Below are 24,829 nucleotides of genomic sequence, written 5' to 3' on the forward strand. Positions count from 1 at the left end.
CCACATCCCTCCCTGGCCCCGATCGTACAACAGTGGTGTCCCTTAGCCTGGCATGCGCCCTCTCACAATCTGGGACCCCTAGGGGGATATCAGAGAGCCGGTTTTGGCCTGATGGCAGAACGACCGGTCACTATGATGCACACTGACCACCAGGGGGCAGATGCTCAATGCAGGAGCTGTCCCCTGGTGGTCAGTGTGCTCCCACAGGAGTACTGCTGCTCAGGCAGAAGCTGAGTTCACGGCTGGCAGGCGCAGTGGCAATGATAGGAACCTCTCTCTCCTTCGTGGGGAGCAGGCCTAAGTCAGCAGTCAGACATCCCCTGAGGGCTCCCGAACTGCAAGAGGGCACAGGCCAAGCTGAGGGGGACCCCCCCCCCCCGAGTACATAAATTTTGTGTACCGGGCCTCTAGTACTATAATATTAATAGATAACACACAGAATGAATAATATCCTATTCCACTAACCCCTGGTAAACACACATACACATACACCCCAACAACAAACTTTAAATAGGAATGTGCACACTAAACAGAGAACAGAAGTCCAGGAGATAAATCTTGCTAAGAGTAACAGAATACCGCCCAGCCAACATGGCTCAGTGGTTGAGCGTTGACCTATGAACTGGGAATGTATTGTGGTTTTACTGAGGCCTTTTTAGGAGAAAAGGAGGAGACTCTATACAGCAAGAGAGTAGAGTGCATAGTACTGGGGAAGGAAGGTATAAGAAAAGTTTAGGAAGAGCCCTGGCTGGTGTGGCTCATTGGACAGAGCATGGGCCTGTGCATCAAAAGGTTGCAAGTTCACTCCACACCTTCTCCCCACCCCTGGTTACAGGGTTGCAGGAGGCAACTAATCTCACATGGCTATTTTTCTCTCTTCTCTTTCCCTTCCACACTCTCTGAAAAGGAATGGAAAAAATATCCTCAGGTGAGGATTAACAAAAAAAAGAATGGATGTTGAACTTTATCAAAAGTCTTTTCAGCATCTATGAAGATGATCTTACAATTTTTCCTTGGCCTATTAATATTTTATATTAATATACATATTTCCAATATAGAATTATCCTTGTATTTTCAATATACATGTAGAATATTCTTCTAAAATATGAATTTGTATTCTATTTGAAAAATTTGTACATTTTATTCCTAAATGATATAGGATTGTAATTTCTTCTTCTTTTACTATTGCCCCTGAACAATGCTTCTTATAGCACTGAAGTTACATGTTCTTAAATGTTTGGTAGAACCAACTATAAAACAACTGAGCCTGGACACAACTCATTAACAATATTCTTTATTCCTTCTGTTAAGAGCTTTGCTTTCAAACGATCAATAAAACGGAAAAGCATCTGGCAAGTCTACCCAAGAAACAAAAAAAGAAAGAAAAATAAAACCTATTAGTAATGTGAGAAATGTCAGACTAGATTAAATGGTAGACATGTTAGGAAAATAAGAATTATTATCAAATTCAATTAACAAACTGACTGAAAAGAAAACCTAAGAAAGTTAATAAACACCAATGGAATTGAAAAGTATGACAAAAAATGGCCTACATCAGTAATTGTTTCTAAACAGAAATCTACTCATATTAAGTCAAGCTAAAACAAAGAAAGAAAAAGTATTGGAAGAATACTGGAGTGTCTCATGGAGCCTGTGCTCAGGAAGTATAATCAAGTAAAAAAGATTCTAGAATGTTAGAGCCTAGGACACCTGCTCCTTTTTGGAACTGAATGGTCTTGTTTGTTCCTTTCTGCACATGTGCTCATTTTCTTTTTTCTATAATCATCTTTCTATGCTAAGAGACTTAGTGTTTTATGATTGCTCAGTGTTAAGGTCCAATACCAACCAAAGAGAGTCTCTGTATCCCTTTTCCAAACCTTCATGCTCCAATTTGATACACTGTGGGTCAGGCATTGACTCTAGATCCAATAAACTATCCACAGGAGAAAGAGGAACAGTAGATCACAGAGCTACTAAAGTGGAAGCTAAATTCATCCTTTTAGTAAGGGTTTTGATGTGGGTAGTTTAAGGTGTAGACTGTGCAGGTACACTAAAATATCTACAAAAAGAATCTGCCTCTTCCCCAAAGTCCCCAACCCAAAAGGCTTTACAGGTGAATTCTAGAAAACCTTTATGGAACATAGAATTCCTGTTATTTGTACCACTAGCGACGATAAAAAGGAAATAAAATTACCAACTTATCTTACGAGACTAACATGATCCCATAATGTAAGGCAGGAAGCCATAAAAATCTTAGAAGAAGCCATCGGCAGCAGAATAGCAGATATTTGTCGTAGCAAGATCTTTACCGATATAGCTCTTAGGCAATGGAAACTAAGGAGAAAATAAAAAAATGGGACTAATATCAAAATAAAAAGCTTCTGCACAGCAAAAAAAAAAAAACCACCCATCAACAAAACAATAAGAGAGCCCACTGCATGGCAGAACATATTTGCCAATGTTATCTCTGATAAGGGTTTAATCTCCAAAATTTATAGGGAACTCATACAACTTAACAAAAGGAAGATAAACAATCCAATCAAAAAATGGGCAAAGGACCTAAATCAGGGGTCCTCAAACTACGGCCCGCGGGCCACATGCAAATACAAATATTGTATTTGTTCCTGTTTTGTTTTTTTACTTCAAAATAAGATATGTGCAGTGTGCATACGAATTTGTTCATAGTTTTTTTTTAAACTATAGTCCGGCCCTCCAACGGTCTGAGGGACAGTGAACTGGCCCCCTGTTTAAAAAGTTTGAGGACCCCTGACCTAAATAGACACCTTTCAAAGGAGGACATACAGAAGGCCAAGAGACATATGAAAACATGCTCAAAGTCACTAATCATCTGAGAGATGCAAATCAAAACAACAATGAGGTACCATCTCACACCTGTCAGAATGGCTATCATCAACAAACAACAAGCGCTGGCCGAGAATGCAGAGAAAAAGGAACCCTCTTGCACTGCTGGTGGGAATGCAGCCACTGTGAAAAACAGTATGGCGTTTCCTCAAAAAATTAAAAATGGAACTTCCATTTGACCCAGCAATCCCACTTCTAGGATTATATCCCAAGAAACCAGAAACACCAATCAGAAAGGATATATGGACCCCTATGTTCATAGTAGCACAATGTACAATAGCTAAGATTTTGAAACAGTCTAAGTGCCCATCAGCAAATGAGTGGATTAGAAAACTGTGGTACATCTACACAATGGAATACTACGCTGCGGTAAAAAAGAAGGAATTCTCACCATTTGCAACAGCATAGATGGAACTGGAGAGCATTACGCTAAGTGAAATAAGCCAGTCAGAGAAAGATAAATATCGCATGATCTCACTCATTTGTGGAATATAATGAACAACATAAACTGATAAACAAAAACAGAACCAGAGTCCAACCTATGAGGGAAGGCAGGGGGTGAGGGGGTAAGAGATCAACCGAAGAACTTATAAGCATGTATATGAGCATAACCAATGGACACAGATGGGGGGGGGGGGGAGATGGGTGGGAGAGGGTATGTGTTGGGGGATGTTGGCTGTGGGAGCACACTGACCACCAGGGGGAAGCTCCTGTGTTGAGCATCTGCCCCCTTGTGGTCAGTGCACGTCATAGTGACCAGTCAACCGGTCGTAATGATCGCTTAGGCTTTTATATATATACATTACTAATTAACCCCAATGAGCTTTGTCTTATAGGTAATATTTATCAACATGTATGTGAAAAATTAAAGCTGAAAGAAGTTTACAACACAATACACCAGCATACATATTAGCCATCATAGCACTAATGCTTTCACTTATCATGCAGCTACTGAAATACAAGACTGTACACATGCGAGGGAATGACAGTAACAAAGTCAAATAATGTCTTACTGTTATTATGAAAACTAGAGGCCTGGTGCACAAAAATTTGTGCACTCGGGGGTGGGGGTCCCTCAGTCCGGCCTGTGCCCTCTCGCAGTCTGGGACCCCTCGGGGGATGACCACTTGCTGGCTTAGGCCTGCTCCCTGGGGGATTGGGCCTAAGCTGGCAATCAGACATCCCTCTGGCAGCCCGGCAGCCCTCAGGGGATGTCCTCTTGCCAGTGGGGAGCAGACCTAAGCTGCAGTCAGACATCCTTAGTGCTGCTGAGGAGGCAGGAGAGGCTCCCACCACCACCACTGTACTGGCAGCCATCAGCCTGGCTTGTGGCTGAGCAGAGCTCCCCCATGTGGGAGCGCCCTGACCACCAGAGGGCAGCTCCTGCATTAAGCGTCTGCCCCCTGGTGGTCAGTGTGTGTCATAGTGACCAGTCATTCCCAGTCGTTCTGCTGTTAGGGTCAGTTTGCATATTACCCTTTTATTATATAGGATAGAGGCCTGGTGCATGGGTGGGGGCCAGCTGGTTTGCCCCGAAGGGTGTCCCGGTTCAGAGTGGGGGTCCCGCTGGGGTGCCTGGCCAGCCTGGGTGAGGGGCTGATGGCTGTTTGCAGCTGGTTACACCCCATTCAGGGTGGGGGTCCCTACTGGGGTGCCTGGCCAGCCTGGATGAGGGGCTGATGGCTGTTTTCAGGCTGGCCACACCCCCTTTATGGTGGGGGTCCCCACTGGGGTGCCTGGCCAGTTTGGGTGAGGGGCTGAGGGCCGTTTTCAGGCTGGCCAGCGACTGAAGCTCCCAGCCTCTCCTTTTTTTCTTTTTCTTTTTTTCCTGGGATTTATTTACCTTCTATAATTGAAACACTGCTGCCGTCACTGGGGCTCCCAGCTCTGAGGCCACGGCCGGCTGAAAGCAGGTATCTGGGGTTTGTTTAGCTTCTATAATTGAAACATTGTTGCTTTCGGGCTCAGAGCCAGGCCACGGCAGGCGGGGAACCTTGGCTTCCTCCATCACTGGAGGAAGCAAGCCTCCTGCTCGCTTCAGCTGCATGGCTGCCAGCCACCAACTTTGTTGGCAGTTAATTTGCATATTTCCCTGATTAGCCAATGGGAAGCGTAGCAGAGGTACAGTTAATTACCCTTTTTGTCTTTTATTAGATAGGATATTCTGACTTCACAGACACCTGGAGTCTCAGGAAACCATAAGTGTCCCTGGACCAATTCTGAAAACCACTGTTAAAGGGCTGAGGAACCAATAATGAATCAATCCCACTCTTGTGTAATTTAATGAAGGAGTACCACAATAAAGAAGTAAATCAATAAATATATAAATTCAGGTAGTGATGAATGCCATGAAAAAACAAAACAAAACAGGACAAGGAGGTAAAAGTGAAAAGTGGGAGGTGTGGGGAAGTAGTAGGGCAATTACTTTACATGGGATGGTCAGAAAAGGCTTCTCTGAGGAGGGATATTGAAGGAATGATCCTTGCTAAGGTCTGAGGCATAGGAATGACATGATCTGATTAAAGTTTTTAAAATATTACCTCACTTCCACATGGAACAGACTGGTAAGGCATAAAAATGGAAGTAGGGAGGCTATTTCACTAGTCATGCAATGAATGCTGGTGACTTGGATAGTATAATAGCAGTGGAAGGGTGAGATTTGAGTGGATATGCAAGTTATTATGAAGGAAAGGACATAATAATTGCTGAAGGACTAGACATGAGGTTGTGAGGAAACAGAAATGAAGGGAAGATGGCTCCGAGGTTCTTGCAGAGCAATGAGGTAAATGTTGCTATTTATTATGATTTAAAGAAACCTTGGGAGATGGGAGAGTGGGGGCAAGACCTAGCTTAAGATGTTTAATTAAAATCAGAGTAAAAATGCTGAATATGAGAGTCTGGAACTCAAGACAGAAGTCAGGAGATGCACAATCCAAAACATGGGACTATTTCTATTGTGGTTACCAGTTTTATTTCACTCATTATTTGACAATGTGAGTTTCTGGGTGTACAAAGTAAAACAATATATAATCCCCCTGCTACAGAAGCTAACAGTCTAGATTTTATAAATTTATAAACTGCTCTAGAAAAAACTTACTATAGACATTTAGATATTTACCAAAGGCTTCCAATTTAATAGCAACTGACAAGCATTTACTACTACCACTCACATTTTAAGCATTTTACATTTGTTAAGTAATTTAATCCTCCTAACAATCTTATGAAAAGGGAATTATTACTCTATTACTATAAGATATTATTAATACATTAAAATATATATTTACCATCTTTCCCTGAATCAACATTAATGACACTAATTCTGCTAATGAGTGTTTCATATATAGTTGATGTATCATTCCCATCAACATTTAAACATACTGTAATTTCTCCCATCTTAAACAAAATCCTCTCTTGATTTCACATCGCACTCTAGGAACCACATTTCTCTGATCCTATTATAGCAACACTTCCTAAAAGAGCTGTCTATGTAAGCTGTCTCCCACCTTTCTCCTGTCAGCTTCTCTTGAGCCATTCCAAAAAGGCTTGTGTCTTTACACTACTGAAACCACTCTTCAAGATTATGAATGGCCTCAAAATGCTAAATACAATTTTTAAATTTTCATCCTCATCTCACCTGACCTATCAACAGCACCTGACCATAGGTAAAATACTCTCTTTAAAATACTTTCTTTACTTAGCTACTCAGACAATACACTCTGCTGGTTTTTCTTCCTAACTTACCTGATGTTTCTCCTCAACATCTACCCATTAGAGCACCCAAGGCTCAGCCCGTGGATCTCCTCTCTCTTTTAAAAAAAAACTCCATTTTTTAATTACAGTTGATATTCAATATTTTTCTTTTCTCTTTTCTACCTATGCTTATTTTCTTAATGTTCTCATATAGTTTCATGGCTTCACTAGAATATAGCTTCAACAAGGTAGGGACTTTGTTTTGTTTTAGCTGTTTAGTTTATGCTGAATGCTGGCACATAACACAGTGCCTGGCATATATTAAATGCATGACAAATGTATGTTCAATGAATGGATGAATAAATAGCTTTAAATATATATATAAACTGACGACTCTCCAATTTATACCTCCCGCGTAGATCTCTGTCTGCTCCGAATTCCAATTGCCTGTCTGCTATCTGCATTTGGATGTGTAATAAACATCTCAAATTTAACCAAGTTCAAAAGAGAACTCCAAACACCCTCCCAATGGCTTCTCTAACTTCATTTTCTTAGTAAAGTGCAGTTCCATCCTCCTAGATCCTCAAGCCAAATATTTTTAAAGCATTCCCAGTTCCTCTCTTTCTCTCACACCACATATCCAACCAGCCAACAAATACTGTGGATTCTGCCTTCAAAATATACTCAGCATTTGACTACTTCTCACCACTATCACTAAGGTCCAAGCCATTCTCACCTTTCAGCTGGATAACAACAGCCTCCTAACTGCTCTTCCTGCTTCTTGTCCACCTGCACACTCCACCGCCTTCAGTCTGTTCTCAGAATCACAGGCAGAGACATTTTTTCAAACTTAAGTCAGATCATGTCACTTCTCTGCTCATAATCCTGCCATTATTCCCACTTTTCTCTTTGAGTACAAGTCCAAATCTTCACAACTACCTATAAAGCTCTACTCAATATGGCCCTGTTACATCTCTGACCACATCTACTACTTTTCCTCTCACCTATTCTGCTTCAGTCACATTGGCTTCTTCTGCTGTTTGTTCCGAAGGTTAAGGACATTTGCACCTCGGGGCCCTTTCTCCGACGTCCCACTGCCTAGAATGCTTCTCCCCTAGACAGCCGCAGTCCATATTTGCTTCACCACCTTGTTAACTTGCCACCTTCTCTGAGTTTTTCCCAATCGCCACATTTTAAATTGCAATTCTAATCCCAACCTCTTACAATCTTTATCCTCCTCCGCTCTGTATTTCTCCACAGCATTTCTCCACCACCAAATACTATAGATCTTACTTTCTGACGCTTATGCTCAAAAAGGACAAGAATTTTTTGTCTGTTTTATTCACTGCTATATCCCTGGTGTTTAAAGCAGTGCCCCGTATATAACAGGCGGTCACTCTGCTCATCGAACACTTTCACTTCCACCAGAGGGCCGAATAAGCCCCTGGCCTGGCATTTCAGGGAAGATCATCCAGCGTCTCTAAGATTTCCTCCAGGCCTCTGATCCCTGGAAGGATTATACTTTGCCTAGAAAGAAAAGCCGTGTTGCCCAGCCCACCACCAGGGGGAGCTCGAGAGGAAGAGCTGTGAGCAAAGAGAAACCAGATGTGATTTCCCTTGCTTTTCCTCCGTCAACCTCGAGGAGGAAGAAAACTGGGTTTGGAAGGCGACTGTGCTGAATGCTATGTATGAATTACCGGGGACACAACCGTAAACACGAAAAACCGCAATCCTTCCGAAAGCCACAAAGAGGCCAAGGAAACCAACCCACGGGGTCGCTGAGAAATGGGCGGGTGTTTCCTCAACCGCGCCACTGAGAAGTCCCCATAAAATCCGGGGGAGAGTTCCCATTAGCGCCGAGACGCGTAGTTCACACTCGGAGGCCAGGCTGTCCCAGGCTGCCAGCACTCCCGGGCCAGAGAACTATCCGGTCCATCCTAGTTCGCACCCGAAGCAGCTACAATTCTTCAAGCGGCGTTAAGCAAGGCGGTCGGACCCCGGGCTGAAGTGCCCAGATGGGGCTGATCTGTCAAGTCCCGACTCATTAAAACACCGACAGCAATTTCCCCCGAGATTTTTGACTCACCGCCACCTGTTGATGCCCACGTTGGAGGAGCCCGCGAACCAGGGGTCGAGGATGTAGACGCAGCGGATGGTGTCGGCGCCCCGAATGCACTCCTTCAGGGCGGGGTTGTCGTGGAGCCGGAGCCCCTTTCGGAACCAGTGCACCGCGTTCACCCCCATCCCGGGCGAGCGGCGGGCGGCGGGGCACCGCCGAGCTCCTCCGCGGAGAAATTCAAGGCACGAGGGTCCGGCTCATCACCGACACCTCCGCTTCCAGGAGAACCGCCGCACCCCGGGCAGGAGGACAGGGCGGCCGAGGGGGAAAAGGAAACAATGAGTCCGAGGAGCGGACCGGGGAGGGAGAGGGCGCTGGAGGCGCAGCCGGGAGCCGAATGGAGGCTGCCCGGTCAGCGGAGTCCGGGTGTGACGCCCTTTAGGAGCCGGCGCCCGCCGCACCCGCCTGGATGACACGCATAACTCCGAGGGCCGTCGACCCCCGGAGGGTGAGCGAGTTCCAGGGGCTCGAGCCGCCACGACAGCCCGAGCCGGTCCCCGGAGCCCCAGGAGGCTCGTCACGGAAACCTCGCCCCACCGAGGCGGTCCCTGAGGAAAAGCGGCCCGCCCGAGGCGAGCCACCGAGGAGGAGGAGCGAGGACTCGGCACCCGCCGGCCACGCTGCTTCTCGGCCCAGGAGCGAGGACGGAACACGCAGGCGACGGTCGAGGCCGCTGGAGGATTGCCGGCCGGTGACCGGTGTCGAGCCGGCCCGGGTGACTCCGCCGCCACCGCCGCGTCAGCGGCCGCGGCCCCGCCCCCAGCTCCTGACTGGAAGGCGCGCTGCCCACGTGACCACCGGCACCTCACGTTTCTGAAGTGTGTTTACTACAGCGGCGCGGACTGGAGAATGTGCTCGCTCTTCGGTCCCCTTTAGGGGGCGGCAGCCGTTCGATCTCAGAACTGTCGGTCCTCGCGGAGAAGCCGGTCTCTCTATCTCAGTCCCTTTTCTCCGCGGACTGGTCGCGGTTGCCGGGTAGGGCCTTGGGGTGTTCACAGGCCCCACGTGAAGGAAAGCTTAGCCCCGCCCCCGTAGCCATGAGCCTCCTCCATTGGCTGAGGCTCGCTGAGACCCGGATGAGCACGGGGATGCGGGCAGCTCGCGGGAGCGCGCTCGGCCGGGGAAGGTGCGCGTGCGCTCTCGCAGCGTTCCCGGTGGAGCTAGGGCGGGGCCGGCCGGCTGGCGCACGTAGGCACTCCCACGGGTGGGGGTCCCTAGAATGCCCGGGGGCGGCTTTGTTCCCGCTGAGAGTCTGCGAGGGGGAGGAGAGTAGGACGGAGGAGGCTGCACGTAGGCTCGGATGCCAAACTGCGTGCATCAGTCCAGCTCTGTGCAAAGAACCCTGCTTTGGAGTGTGCAGCGCCATTCCAAAGGTGCTGTAACCCTTGAACTTGCCCTGGGGATGTGGAGTAATGGCCGGGCGGGTGCCAAGCATTCCTGGACTTCTAGTAATTCCCTAATACTAGCGAATATCAACAGTATGTGAGCCCTCGTCTCTCCCGTTTAGTGCGGCCTTTGCCCACCTTACAGGAGGACATTGAACTAATCCATGCCATTCCTTATTCATGTGATGCCCTTATATTCATTCAACAATTACTGAATGAGCCAGACACTGCTCAAAGTGCTGGAGATACAGGAGAGAAGAAAATGGGCTAAAATCCCAGTTTACAATCTGCATCCCTTAAACCTTTACTCTTTGCTGTTTTTTTCCTCCATAAAATGCTCTTCTTTGGCACCTGCTGCTCACTGCAACCACCTTTGCCCTACCTAGTATATTTCTACACCTTCCCTTAGACTCTGATGCAGGGCAACCTAATTTGTAAAAAGACTCCTGCCCACCCCACCCCCCGCAGGTCTGATAATCACTTATCACACCCGCGATTATATTGATAAGACAATGAGAAGTGTCTGCTTCAACACGAGTGCAAGTAGGTGCTCGATAATTGTACTTAATACTATAATAGTGTGTCTCTGATTCCCTCTAAAGCAGTGGTTCTCAACCTTCCTAATGCCTCGACCCTTTAATACAGTTCCTCATGTTGTGGTGACCCCCAACCATAAAATTATTTTCGTTGCTACTTCATAACTGTAATTTTGCTACTGTTATGAATTGTAATGTAAATATCTGAAATGCAGGATGCATTTTCTTTTTTTTTTTAAATATATATTTTATTGATTTTTTTACAGAGAGGAAGGGAAAGGGATAGAGAGATAGAAACATCTCTGAGAGAGAAACATCGGTCAGCTGTCTCCTGCACACCTCCTACTGGGAATCTGCCCGCAACCAAGGTACATGCCCTTGACCAAAATCGAACCCGGGACCCTTCAGTCCGCAGGCCGACGCTCTATCCCCTGAGCCAAACCGGTCAGGGCAGGATGCATTTTCATTGTTACAAATTGAACATAATTAAAGCATAGTGATTAATCACAAAACAATATGTAATTATATATGTGTTTTCCGATGGTCTTAGGTGACCCCTGTGAAAGGGTCGTTCAACCCCCCCCCAAGGGGTCGCGACCGACAGGTTGAGAACCGCTGCTCTAAAGTGTGACTTGTTAAGGACCATGGCCCCATCCAGTTCTTTTTTTTTTTTTTTTTTTTTTTTTGCATCAATACCCACCCAGTACAGAACCTGATACATAAGCATTCAAACGTTGATTGAATGAGTTAATGAATGCTATTTGCCCCCAGAGTCTGGCAAGGTTAGGAGGAAGAAGGATACGGCAATTGCTACTGCCTGAACTGTGTGCTTTAAATTCATGGAAACCCTAGTTAGTACCTGTGAGTGTGACCTTATTTGAAAAGAAGATCAAGTGAAGATGAGGTCATTAGGATGGGCCCTAATCCAGTTTGTCTGAGGTCCTTAAAAAAGGGGTAAATTTGCACACAGACACACGCACACGAGGAGAATGCCTTGTGAAGATTGGAGTTATGCTGCGGGGCAGGTGGGCGTTCAGAGCTAGTCACCCCAAGATATGCCTCAGTGGTATGCAGATGAACCCTGCAGGCTCTAGAGGAACTCCTGCCTCCCACCTCCACTACCTAGAAGAATCTAAATCAGGAGCCTGACCTATGAAAAGAGTTATCAGCAGAAATAAGCTTTTAAGTATCTATATGGTAGGGCCAACTGGTAAATTACTGAACATGTGCTTTCCTCCTCCCTGCAGTGACCTCCTGAAGCCCCAAGGTGCATTGCCTCACCCCAGCTCAGAATATTCCTTTTCTGTCTCTGAACCTCTTGTGCATGTGGGGTCTCTGACTCCCACATGTACGTGGGATTCCCATACATATGTACGTATTAAATTTGGTTATTTTCTCTTGCTGTTCTGTCTCATGTCTTATCTGACCATCCAAAGAAGCTTGAGGGTAGATAGAGGAAAGCGTTTTCCTCCCCCACAGCTGCAACAGGGCCAGGAACTATGTACTCAAAGCTAAGGGAGCAGCCTGAAACAGATCCTTTCTTATTGCTTACAGAGGGAGGGAGCATGGCCCTGCCAGCACAGTAATTTCAGACTTCTGGCCTGCCTCACTGTGAGGCCATAAATGCCTGTTGTTCCAAGCTACTTGGTTACTAGCAAATTAATAACAGTAATATAAATTCAGTCATCTAGTGAGCCAGGATGTCTGGAGAGTATTCCCTACCCCGGCTTTTGTTGCCACACAGAGGACATAGCATCTTTTCCTTGGTTTCTTAAGAGCATTTAAAATTATATGTGAAAACTCTTTGTTCACCAGAAAGTGCTAAACAGTTGTTTTTAGCAATGGGACGAGCCTTGGGTAATTACCATTCTGAGGGGTCCATGACCTATGCAGAGGATGTTGCATATAGAGCTGTGCCCTCGCTTGGATTGCCTCCTACTCCAGGGCCTTTTGTACTTTTAAAAATACAGTGTTTCTCATTTCATTTTAGGCAGTTTAAAAGTAAGCAGATTGTGTCTAAAGACATTAAGAATTGTTTTCAAGCATCCAAATGAGACAGTGGGAGGTAGAGGAAGAGAATATTGATTTGTGTAGAGTTGACTTTTGATGTTCATTCAATGAAGATGGATTTTTTTTTTAACAGACAGCTGCATGTGGGTGGGTGTGTAACTTTCATTTACACATCTAAGTACTAATTTATTATAAAAGTGTCAGTATTGTTAACTGAGCACTTCTCAAAGACTGAAGGGTTTTTATGGCATATAGACGATTACTTTAATATATCTTTATTAAATATACTAGAGGCTCAGTGCACAAAATACATGCACAGGAGTGAGGGGGGGGGTGTCTCAGCCTGGCAGTCGGACATCCCTCTCGCAATCTGGGACGCTGTATGCACCAGTGACCATACTTTTCATACAGGTGAAAGGTGTCTTGCTGTTGTATGGGCAGCTACATTTTTTTGCCCTGATTATAAAAAGTAGTACATAACATGGTCCTTCTGAGGCAGTAGTACCATTTTACCCATCTTCTGGATAGAAAAACTGAAGCAGAGAGAAGTTAAGTAATCGGCTTTGTCACACAGTTATAAGTGTCAGAATCAGGGCTGATCACAAAATGTGCAAGCCAGAGTCCATGCATATTATCACTGCCATCATCCTGTTTTTTCAGTGTTAGAGTAGCCTTGCCAGGTTTTAATTTTTAAATCTAAGAGATTGTTCCCAATATATAGGGTAGGGTCCCTAGGCCTGGCTGGCGATCAGGGCCGATCTGTGGGGAGACTGGTGGGTGGGGCAATTGGGGGGGGAGGCCCTGCTGGCACCTGCCTTGGTTGGAGGCTTGGCACTGCATGCTGACCGGCCCTGCCCCCCACTGTGCTACCGGCGGGGCGATCTGGGAGGCCCCCACTGGCACTCACCTCGGCTGGCCTGGGGCCTGCGGGCTGGGGGCAGCTCCTCTGTTGAGCGTCTGCCCCCTGGTAGTCAGTGCATGTCATAGTGACTGGTCATTCCACCAGTCGTTCCACTGTTTGGTTAATTTGCATATTAGGCTTTTATTATATAGGATATGACTTATTGAGCACCTACTGTGTTCTAGGTTCTTTATATATGTTATTAACCCTCGTAATAATCTTTTGAGGCAGCTTATTTTTATTTAATAATAATTTATGCCCCCTTTGCTGAAGACACTAAACCTCAGAAATACAAATAAATAGTAAAACTAATTGAAAAACGAGACAATTTCTGAATCTAAGCTCTTTCCTCATCATATACTATCCCTCACTGACTGACACCACCACTCCCCTTCTTTTTCAGAGTAAGTATGTATATCTATATATATAAAAGCCTAAGTGACCAGACGACCAGCTGACCTGCTGGTAGCTGTGATGCACACTGACCACCAGGGGGCTGTCGCTCAACATAGGAGCAGAAACCACAGGCATGGAAACATGGAACAGACTGATGAATCTCAGAGGGAAGTGAGGAGGGGGAATGGCGGGAAGAGATTAATCAAAGATCTTATATGCATACTAGAGACCCGGTGCACTGGTGGGGTCCCTTGGTCTGGCCTGCGGGATCAGGCCAAAACCGGCTCTCTGACATCACCCCAGGGGTCCCGGATTGTGAGATGGTGCAGGCCAGGCCAAGGGACCCCCACCGCTGTACGAATCCATGTGCCAGGCCTCTAGTATAAATAAAATGGGAGCATAGTCAGGAATCTTGGGAAATTCTGGTTGGCTCCAACATCATGGTGGTAGGAAGAGTATGAGACTGGGTTATATCTCAGCTCACCATTGATTAGCTCAGCAATTGTCAACCTTTTTTTTATCTCATGGCACATATAAACTAATTACGAAATTTTGGGGCACACCAAAAAATATTTCTTTTGCCAATCTGACCCAAAAAATAGGTACAATTTTGATTCATTCACATGGGACAGCTCTTATTGTGTTGGCTGTTGTCATTTTTTTATTTGACAATCTAAGGGAAAAGAGGTCAGTGCCCCTGACTAAATAGTCAGGTATTGCATGTTTTAAAAATTCTTTTAGCACACTGGTTGAAAATTGCTGGATTCATTGGTGATCTTTAACAAATCACCTAGGCTTTTTTGACCTGATTAATTCATCTATAAAATGAGCATACTGAACTATAACTTCTAAGTTTTCTATTTTAAAATTCTAGGATTCTGTGGATACAACCCTGCCATGGGCTCAAAATGATTGAGGAAGAGTTCTATTAAACATTCTTTTAACTGCCAGCAGTGTTAGGAATATCAGTATCTCTTTGATTTCATGAGCACCCTTGATAGAAGTGTGTCAGCCTCTAAATTAAAAAGCCTGTAGTCTCTCTTGACTCTATCTTGCAGAGGTGATAGTTGGCATGTGTTTTAAACACATAAGTAATGAAGGAGTGGACTGTGTGATCAGCTCATTCAGTCTTGATGTAATGTGAATGTTAGGCTGGTAGCTCTTGGCTGAGGGACTGTCAACACTAGAGTCTTCGGGGGATTGAATTTAAGTGTGTTAACGGATCACTATCTTATATTTTTATTTATTTACTTTTTATTTATTAATTTTAAGGAGAGCGAGGAAGGAGGAGGGAGAGAGAGAGAGAGGGGAGAGGGGAGAGGGAAGAGAGGAGAGGAGAGAGAGGAGAAAAAGAAAGAGAAACAGTGATTGGCCCCGAAATCCAGGCATGAGCCCTGACCTGGAATGGAACTGGCGACCTTCTGGTGTATGGAACTACACCCAACAAACTGAGCCACCCTGGCCAGGGAAGGATCACTATTTTTTTTATAGGTAAGTTATGAGTCTCATATCAATATGAAATGAACACATGTCAGATATTTTGCTTCACTTGTTTCACTTGTTAATAATAAGGGAATCAGTAAGATGATGCAGTGGAATAAAAGAAGATTCCAAAGAGCAGTTACATGTCTAGGCCATCCAGAATGTTAAAAATTAATTTGCTTAATATATGCAAAACTGGCCTCTCCTCATAAGAGCAGCTTGGGGAGGGAAATCAATTGCACTTTCACACGACAAAATATATTTGCATGTCCACGGACAAGACTCCTCTGCATTGCTCTCAATTCTCTACAATTTACAGAGCTGTAAAATAGTCCAACGATAACGACAGGCAGTGAATAACTTGAAGGGTGCACTAAACAAGAGACCTAGTAATCTTTTCTGCCAATCTCAAAGTCATTCATAATTTCTGTCCCCTTTTCCTCAGAGAGGTCTTCCCACTTGCCCATTCTAAAAAGGGCCCCTTCTCTGTCCCTATCATGGTTCCCTATTTCCTTTCCTCAAAGCACCAATTATGATATGTATTTTTTGGTTGGCTGTGTATTTATTCTCAGTAAATCTATGCCTGCCTCTACCCTAAATGCAAACTCCAGGAGGGCAGAGATTTGGGTCTATCATGTTCTTCATTATTAGCACTGTGCCACTGTGCCTGGTACTGAGCAGACGCTCAATCAGTGTTCTTCCAGAGACCATGGTAACACCCAACTGATCACATGGACACGGCACTGCATGTCAGTTACCAATTTATTGTTTCTCACGAAATCTACCTTTCCTGCCTTCTCTTTAATAGAGTTAGACCCTGTTAGGATTTCTCCTTTGCCTCAGGCACCATGTTAACTGCTATCAGTGGAGAATGCTGGAGGGACAATTCAGGAGGAAGGGGCCTCTCTTCTTGGTGCTGTTATGTTTTGTTTTCTTTTCTTGCTCCAACTCCGCTGCTGCCAGAGGCCCTTGGGTGAGGACACACTGGCCGCTTGCTCCTATCAAGTGTCAGTGGCATTCCTGCTGGTGGATTCCCGCTAGGTTTTGCAGGCATTCCAGCAGGCAGCTACCCTGCCTCAGCCCACCTCCATTCTGGCCAGGCATTTCCTTTCCTGTGGCCATTCCCAACCATGGTTTCCTTCCCACTGGCCTTGGCTTCAAGGCTGTAGATCAACTCTGGCCCAGGTCAACTTTGTTACCATCCACGAGCCATCAGATCCCACTCTTGGAGAAGACCCCTGTCACTCCCCTTCCAAGTTTGTCCTTTCTTGGGTACTATCTCCATAGTTCCCTTTCCTCCTTTATAATTAACTAGAGGCTCAGTGCACGAATTTGTGCATGATTGGGGTCCAGCCAACCCGCCCCCATCAGGGCTGATCAGGGGCGGGGCAGGCCAAGGGGAGGGGGCAATTTGTATATTAGCCTTTTATTATATAGGATAATTCCTTTTATGAACATTCCCTGTTGGATTTGCTCTGTGGTTTCTGTCTCCTCATTGGACACTGGTACAATCCATTAACGATGTGCTTGTGAACACTTGTCTTGCTTGTTCTTACCCCTTTTCTTGACCATGTGCATGTAGAAAGTGCAAATAGTTACAAATGTGGCAATATGACATTGTGAAATATTAGCAGATGTTTTCCCCCACAGATCTTTTTTTGTCCTGTGACCATCCCCATTCAGGTCATTGGATGGGAGTCCCCTGTTGCTTCAGAGGGACAGAACTAGAGGACAAAGGTAGTCCAGCATTTTTGTCCTAAATTCAAGAGTCTTGATCCAGTTGTAAATCAGGAGAGATTTGCTGCTCCCCACTCCTCCCCCCAACATTGTACAAACATTCTCTAAGCTGGAGTGGACTATGAGTGCAAGGAAAATAAGATAGGTAAGCACTGGTCTTTTCTAAAGAAAAGAATGCCTCATTCATTCATTCACTTAATTCATAGTGTGGGGTGTCTTCGTCTGTTCACACTCGGAGGCCAGGGTGTCCCAGGCTGCCAGCACTCTCGGGCCAGAAAACCATAGCAAAATACCGCAGGCTGGGATGGCTTATAAACAACAAAAATGTATCCCTCATAACTCTAGAGGCTGGAAATCCAAGGCCCTCTGTGTCTGATGGCATCCCTCATAGGCAGGGCCACAGGAAAGTGGTTTGGGGACTTCCATGAGTCAGCCTCCAGATTTCAGATGGGGAACTGACTCATCTCTTCTACTCTCAGAACACCCCAAGCTTGGGTAGATACCTGGAGCTAATCCTAAATAAGGGCAGGTGAGATAGTACCCAAGATACTATTAATAATACCCATATCCATTGGTCCTTAATATGTGCCAGACACGGAACTACTATATTAGACACTATGCTATGGACCCTTGCTACATGATTTAATTTTCACAACAGCCACACGAGATAGATTTTACTATTCCTGTTTTATAGATAAGAAAACGGGGGCCCAAAAGAGTGAAGTCCTCATAATTTGCCCTCCAAAGTGGAAAAGGCAGGAAACAAACCCAGGCTCTCCCCACTCTAAATGCTGTGGGTTGCCCAGCACGCCTGGTCGCCTTCACTGCACTGACATGTGGGTGCTTTCACACAAGTGCAAAATAAAGACTGTCAGAGCATGGGGGAGGCTGAGTTCTGGGTCAGATGGATCCAGGGAGGCTCTGTGTGGAAAGTAGCACTTGTGCTGGGAAAACACATTTTTTTTTTTTTACTTTAAAAAAAGTGAAGGATTCCAAAAGAGTAGATGATTGTGCAACATAAAGCAGTATATTTATTTAAAATGTTCATGAAATAAAGTTAAGTATACACTAGAAAAAAGTTGACAAGTATAAATTGAAAACCGAGTGAGGAGTGAGAGAAATCTGGAGGGGTATTTGTTCTTACTGCAACATCAACACAGCCTGTTAGTATGAAAGAGGGCAGGAATGGGGAAGTAGGGCAGAAGGATGGTGGTGAATTGTGCCGCATATTACTGAGAGCTATTGCTGTGTCTCCAAAGGGCCCATCCCCAGTGGTACTTGACCGTTTGGTGAGGCGTAAACCACCCACTCCTGGGTTGTTGTATTGAGACAGTAGCATTTGGAGAAGGATCCAGGTAGAGAAGTGGACTTTGGAGTTACTTTATAAGGTAACAAGGCCAAAAAGGACTGCTAGGAACTCTCTTAAAAAAAACAAAAAAAAACCTCACTAATGACAAGTATTATGAATTCAATGCAGAAGAAAGAACAATAGTTCTGTACTTAAAGCTAGATTTTTAAGTAACAATATTTAGCACTCAATACTAAGGCAAGTTAGAAGAGGCAGACTATACAGTACATATAGGGTGGGGGCAAACATAGGTTTACAGTTGTGAGTACCTGAAACGGAGTTTATTCTTGTATTGCTCTTTATTAACTATTGTATTATTTTCCATAAGAACAACTATAACCTCATTTTGCCCCACCCTTTATATGCTCCTGTGTAGTGAAAATGGGCACTACCCAACCAACTACTTCCCTGGCCCCCACCTCTCAGAATCCCTGGAAAACAAAGTTGTCTGGGACTGGTGATGCCACCTGGTGGCTAATTCAAGAAGTACAAGCAGTTCCACAAGAATTCATGCATATGTTCAGAAAAATCTCCATTCTGCAGAGGCATAATCTATCTAATCTAATAATAGACAAACAGGGTAATTGACCGTACCTTCGCTATGCCTCCCATTGGCTAATCAGTGAGATATGCAAATTAACCACCAACAAAGATGGCGGTTAATTTGCATATGTAGGCGCGAAGTGGAGCAGCAAAGGCTTGAGGGCGGCTCCAGCCGGAGCAGCGAAGGCCTGGGTGCCGGGTGCCGGAGGAAAACCGGTGCCAGCAGCCAGGGGAAGGGAAGGCCTATTGCACGAATCTTTTTGTGCAACAGGCCTCTAGTATATATATAAAAGGCTAAGTGACCATCCAACCGTCTGACCGGCTGGCACAGATGATACACACTGACCACCAGGGGGCAGACACTCAACGCAGGAGCTGCTGAGCTGCGGTGACTTGGCAGAGGCAGTTCTGGGGTGACGCACCCCAGAACCAGAGAGGAGGGAGTCCAATTCCTCTCAGGACCTTGAGATTCCACCTTTGGCTGTGGGTAATGTTGTTGCTGGGGCACTGTGTTCAAAGAGCATGTGACATTAAAGTTAAAGTTGTAAATACTTCATCACAAGTGAAATTAGTCTAGTACTCTGAAAGTGTTTTTACTCTTAATGTGGTATACAGGGAGATATTAGAATAAGTTTCATCAATTTATCAGTCATTGTTTTTATCAATGTTTTTATATCATGTCTTTGTTGTTGTTATATCCTGTTGTTTTTGTTTATTTATTAATCAATTTATATATTATTTTTATATACATTTTACTAATTTTCTTTCATCTCTGACACTTCTATTATAGAGAAAGTGTGAATAGCAATATTAAAATATTCCTTCTAATTAATTTCCTTTCAATGTGCACAAATCCATGCATCAGGCCACTAGTTAAAACAATAAGGCTATAGAAAATATTTGGTTGAGACAGACCACTTAAAATGTATGCAACTTAATAACTATGCCACCAACAAAAAAAAAATAACCTAATAAAATTGCAGTTAAAAAGAAAAGTTTAATACCTGATAAATAAGTAATGAAATATAGGGATTTATCTTTAAAAAGTGAAGCTAGCTTGATGTAAATAGGTATAAGACAGATTGAGGCTACCGATTCATGGAGACAGAATTCAATAACCAAAGGTCAGGTAGAATTCCACCCCTAAGAAGAGGAGATGGCTAGATCTAGACAAGAGAATAACGGGATGACTCATGGGTATTCAATACTGGACTGTATTCCTGTGTGGCTTGCTGTATTCAGCTGTCGTTACTTAATGGACCAAAGTGGAACACATTTATAGAACAAGTCATTGACCTATTGGTAAAATTGCATATAACTGAACACAACCTTTGCCTTTTACTGACATCATTTCTTTATTAACCAATCATATATAGATAATTTGGATAGCAGAAGCACTTGTTGTCACAGACGAGCTTGTAAGTCACTTCCCATTCCCTAACACTTAAAGGGACCTTGACCTACTAAGCATTCTGCATCCAATCCCCACCAGTCCTCCCCACCCCATTCCCCTGCTCACATTCCACCACCCCCCCCCCCCGTCTTCAAAATTTAATTCTACCTCAGGCAAGCGCTTTAGCACTCTTATTTAGCCGATATGAATCTCAATTCACAAAGCCAGATAATAGAGAAAAATGATTTTCTACAAATCAACTTACTTTCTCATGTCGTGCTCCCAGTTGACAGGAAATCCATCTGTCATTCTTGAAGCTTTTTTCTCTCTGCAAGGTTATGCGGCCCCATGCAGTGCCTTCTTTTGGGGAGCCCTGAGTCATCTGTCCATGGTGGTCTCTACAGAGGTGGCTATTGTCTGTCTCCCATGGTCCTTTCAGAGCCGGTTATTATCTGCTCATTTTTGTGCCTCACATACAGAATGATGGTTTGCTTTTTGCTGCTGGGCTCTCCTCCAACCCCAGCCAAGCAGCCACCTTCCTAGGTCACCACTCCACTCCTCTGGGGACTTGTCGCTTCCTTGGGGCGCTCTGTGGGACCCTTGCTCCTCCCCCACTGTTAGGGAACATCTCCTCTTCGTCCTTGGGTACTCTGAATTCCTCTTGCTTCCCTAAGATACTTTATTTTACCCTCACCTCCCAATCTCTTATCAGTTACAAATATTTTAGTTGTAAGCAACAGAAAATATAGCTCCAACTGATGTAAAAATATATACCGTTTTGCTTTCAATAACTGAACATCTAGACATGGGGCTGGTTTCAGGTTGGGATTTGTTTGGTCAGTCAAAAAAAATAAAATAAAAAGGATTGAAATATATCCCTATGTTCTAGCCCTATTCTAAGCACTGGAGGGAGATACAGAGGTGGGCAAGGGGTCCTCTGTCCGAGTCGATTTGCTGTGGGTACAGAGACCACTGTCCCATTCAAACTATGCTCAATTTGTCTACTTGTGAGCAAAGTAATGATGATTATTGCTGTCTTAAGTGACTAAGTTTTGGAGTGATTTATTAAGCAGCTGTGGTAACTGAAATACCACTTGTGAGCCCCAAAGAAATTCTAGCATTTATTAATAAAAGTAAGATTGATGCTGATGAGACACTTTTATCAAGGATAAGGAAAGGTATATGCTTTGAAATTAGAAAATCGTAATAACAACAGCAGCAACAATGTCTGTTCCTACCAGCTGCCCGTTTCCTTTCAGATCCCCATGAGCTCGTATCTGCTCTGCCCTGAATTCAGTGAACGGCCTTTCTCAGGCTCCTTGGCCTCTGGCTGCCAGATAGGTTTGGCCACCCCTCCCAGCCACCTCTCTTTCTTGTGCCTTCATTTCTGATCGTGGCAATGATTCCTCGTTGTCCTACTATCTGCTGGACAGCCCCTCTCTCGGGGATGCCACTTTCTGCCTGGTAGCCCCCACTGTAGTCCTGGCTCCCCCTGACAGCCTGTCCTGGCTCTGACAAGATGTTTTTCTCCATTTGCTCCTGCAGGCCCAGGGATGGCACCATTTATCTCTGTTACTGACCTCTGGGTTGTCTCACCAGACTGCTTGGCTTCTTAGCTTTTCCAATATTAATTCCCTTTGTTATTTCTCTTTGTTTGAAAGACTTAAAGTGGTTCCTGTTTCCTTGCCAGACCTTGATTGAGTGAATCTATTCAGAAGCTACTATGAGCTCCATATTCCACATGAGGCAACTAAAGCTCAGAGATGAAGCTGCCCAAGGTAGTACTGTTAATGTCCACTCACGAGTAGTGGCGTGCAATCAGAAATTATTTTTTGAATTAAAAGTTTAAATATGATGGAAGTCACAGGGGACTCAAAGGGGGACTCAGGGGGCTGGAAATATTCTGTTATTTGATCTGGGACTGGATATATGGGTGCTCATTCTGAACACTCGCTGAGCTATACGTGGATTGGGGTACTTTTCAAGATACATTATTTCTTCTTTACTTTTAGACATTAGCATTCCAATTTCAATTAGAGTCTATGTTATAAGTAGTTTTGTGGAACAGTTATGTGCTAGGTATGGGGGCTATAACGAAACACAGACACAGTCCTTGTCCCAGGGGGAGCCCCATGGGGATGACCACAGTGAAAAGCTATCACAACCTGGATGTGGTTCCTGCCCAACAGGAACCTCAGAATATAAAGCTGATAAAGGAATTGAAACGAAGACCTGAAGGTTAAAGGTGGGAGGGTAAGGGTCTGCCTGGAGAGAGAGCACCAGGGAAAGGCTACTGAGGAGTGGGCAGAGCAAGGCAAGGAATGGCAGATCAAAAAAGGCTACAGTCAGAGCCGGCCAGCAAAGGCATATCAGAAATGAATTTTCTGGGAACAAAAATCTGCATTCAGAGGTCCTCCTTGGGATAGTGGGATATCAGAAATATGTTTTTCCATGTGGCAGTGAGACAAGACACTACTCATTTTCCCGCTACTGCCACTGCCTCATCGGCAGAGGTTACAGCAAATCCAGGACAGGGTTGGTGTGAGAGGTGGGGAGTTATGGAGTAGAGGTTCCATGCCGTGGGCTCACTGTTATGCCTCTCCTCCCAAACATATACTTTATTTTTTTTTAATGTACCTGTCCAATTTTCCCAACACCATTTATTGAAGAGACTCTTTATTCTATTGCACGCTCTTACCTCCTTTGTCAACTATTAATTGAGCATAATGGCTTGGGTCGATTGCTGAGGTCTGTGTTCTATTCTATTGATCTATATGCCTGTTCTTATGCCATTGCCAGGCTGTTTTGATTACAATGGCTTTGTAGTATGACTTGAAAGCTGGCATTGTGATTCTTGCAACTTTGTCCTTCTTTCTCAAGATTGCTGCAGCTTTTCGGTGTCTTTTTTGGTTCCATATAAATGTTTAGAGTATTTGTTCTAGATCAGTGAAATATGCTGTTGGTATTTTAATAGGGATTACATTGAATTTATAGGTTGCTTTGGGTAGTATGGATATTTTAATGATGTTAATTCTACCAATCCATGAACACAGTATATTCTTCTGCTTGTTTATATCTTCCTCTATCTCTTTTTTCCGCATCCTATAGTTTTCTGAGTACAGGACTTTTACCTCATTGGTTAAGTTGAGTCCTAAGTATCTTCATTTTTTGTTTTCTTCTTGTCTGATCGCTGTGACTCGGACTTCCAGCCTCACAGCATTCCTGGGACTCATTTCTTCCTTGAAGCAAACACATGACATCGCCAGACTTGAAGATTGTGCAGATAGCGGACAAAGACAAGTGGTGAAAGTGGACATCCCTGTCCTGTTACTGTTCTTAGTTTTTGCCCATTGAGTATTGCCGGGAGCCGGTCCATGCTTGCTGTTTCAAGGGACCTGGCATATATGGCATACTGTTCTTAATATGTTTGCTCACTTTCTTGGCACTATGTGTTTTAACCAAGGTCTCTGAGAAAGGTTGTTTCCCCAGGTAGGGATTTTCCCCTGAAGTTAGGGAGGGAATAAAACCTCTTAACTAAGTGCCAGGCAGGTAATTAATCACTTTAACTACGAACAATCATGCTTAAGCTACATAATCTTTACTCCCTGGAATGGAGATAAGAAACGCCCTAACCTTTGTAATAGAGATTGATAGGATTGAATCAACTGGTATAAATACAGATATAACAAGACAGCAAGACACAGAACTTAGGACTCAGAACTTAGAATACAGAACTTAGAACACAGAACTTAGAACACAGAACTTAGAAGAGAAAACCAAGAGAGACAGAACCTAGGCACAGAACCTACACAGAACATTCTCTAGAGACAGAAGAACTTCGCTGGAGAGAACATGGCAAAAGATCCTGGACAGAAACTGACCTCAGAACCTAGAGACAGAACCTAGTGAGAGAACATGGCAAAAGATCCTGGATTGAACCTGACTACAGAAATTGGCAAGAGAACCTGACTAGAACCTGGTGACTGAACCTGGCTGGAGAACCTGGACAAAACCTGGCTGGAGAACCTAGCGAGGGAACATGGCTACAGAACCTGGCTGGAGAACCTGGGAACCTAGCAAGAGAACATGGACACAGAACCTGGCTGGAGATCCTGGCTAGAGATCCTGGCTAGGCTGCTGATCAACTGAACGCTGTCTCCGTGTCATTCCTTACTCGCCGACTCCGTCCACACCTTTGGGGAACCCCTGGACCTGCTGGGGCTGGACCCCGGCAGAGTATGATGTAGGTTTGTCAATATATAGCCTTTATTATGTTGAGGTATGATCCCTCTATTCCCACTCTGCTGAGAGGTTTTATCAAAAATGGGTATAGATTTCGTCAAATGCTTTTTCTGCATCTTTTGATATGATCCTGTGATTTTTATCTTTCAGTTTGTTTAGGTGATGTATCACATTTATTGATTTGC

At 44.6% G+C, this 24,829-nt stretch overlaps 1 protein-coding gene across 6 annotated transcripts in view; it reads right to left on the reverse strand.

Moving 5' to 3' along the window:
• Positions 1-9,368, reverse strand: part of CRY1 (cryptochrome circadian regulator 1) — a 43,543-nt gene extending 34,175 nt beyond the window's left edge. For 2 of the 6 annotated variants that reach the window (XM_036298140.1, XM_036298141.1), the window contains exon 1: positions 8,639-9,368. In XM_036298140.1, the coding sequence (XP_036154033.1) occupies positions 8,639-8,796 (158 nt within the window). In that variant the 5' untranslated portion in view covers positions 8,797-9,368. The remainder of the gene's footprint in view (positions 1-8,638) is intronic. The other 4 variants (XM_036298143.1, XM_036298144.1, XM_036298139.1 and 1 more) reach the window with 3 other exon arrangements.
• Positions 9,369-24,829: the final 15,461 nt, after the last annotated feature.

This window comes from Myotis myotis, unplaced genomic scaffold (genome assembly GCF_014108235.1).
Source record: "Myotis myotis isolate mMyoMyo1 unplaced genomic scaffold, mMyoMyo1.p scaffold_m19_p_3, whole genome shotgun sequence".
Lineage (NCBI taxonomy): Eukaryota > Metazoa > Chordata > Mammalia > Chiroptera > Vespertilionidae > Myotis > Myotis myotis.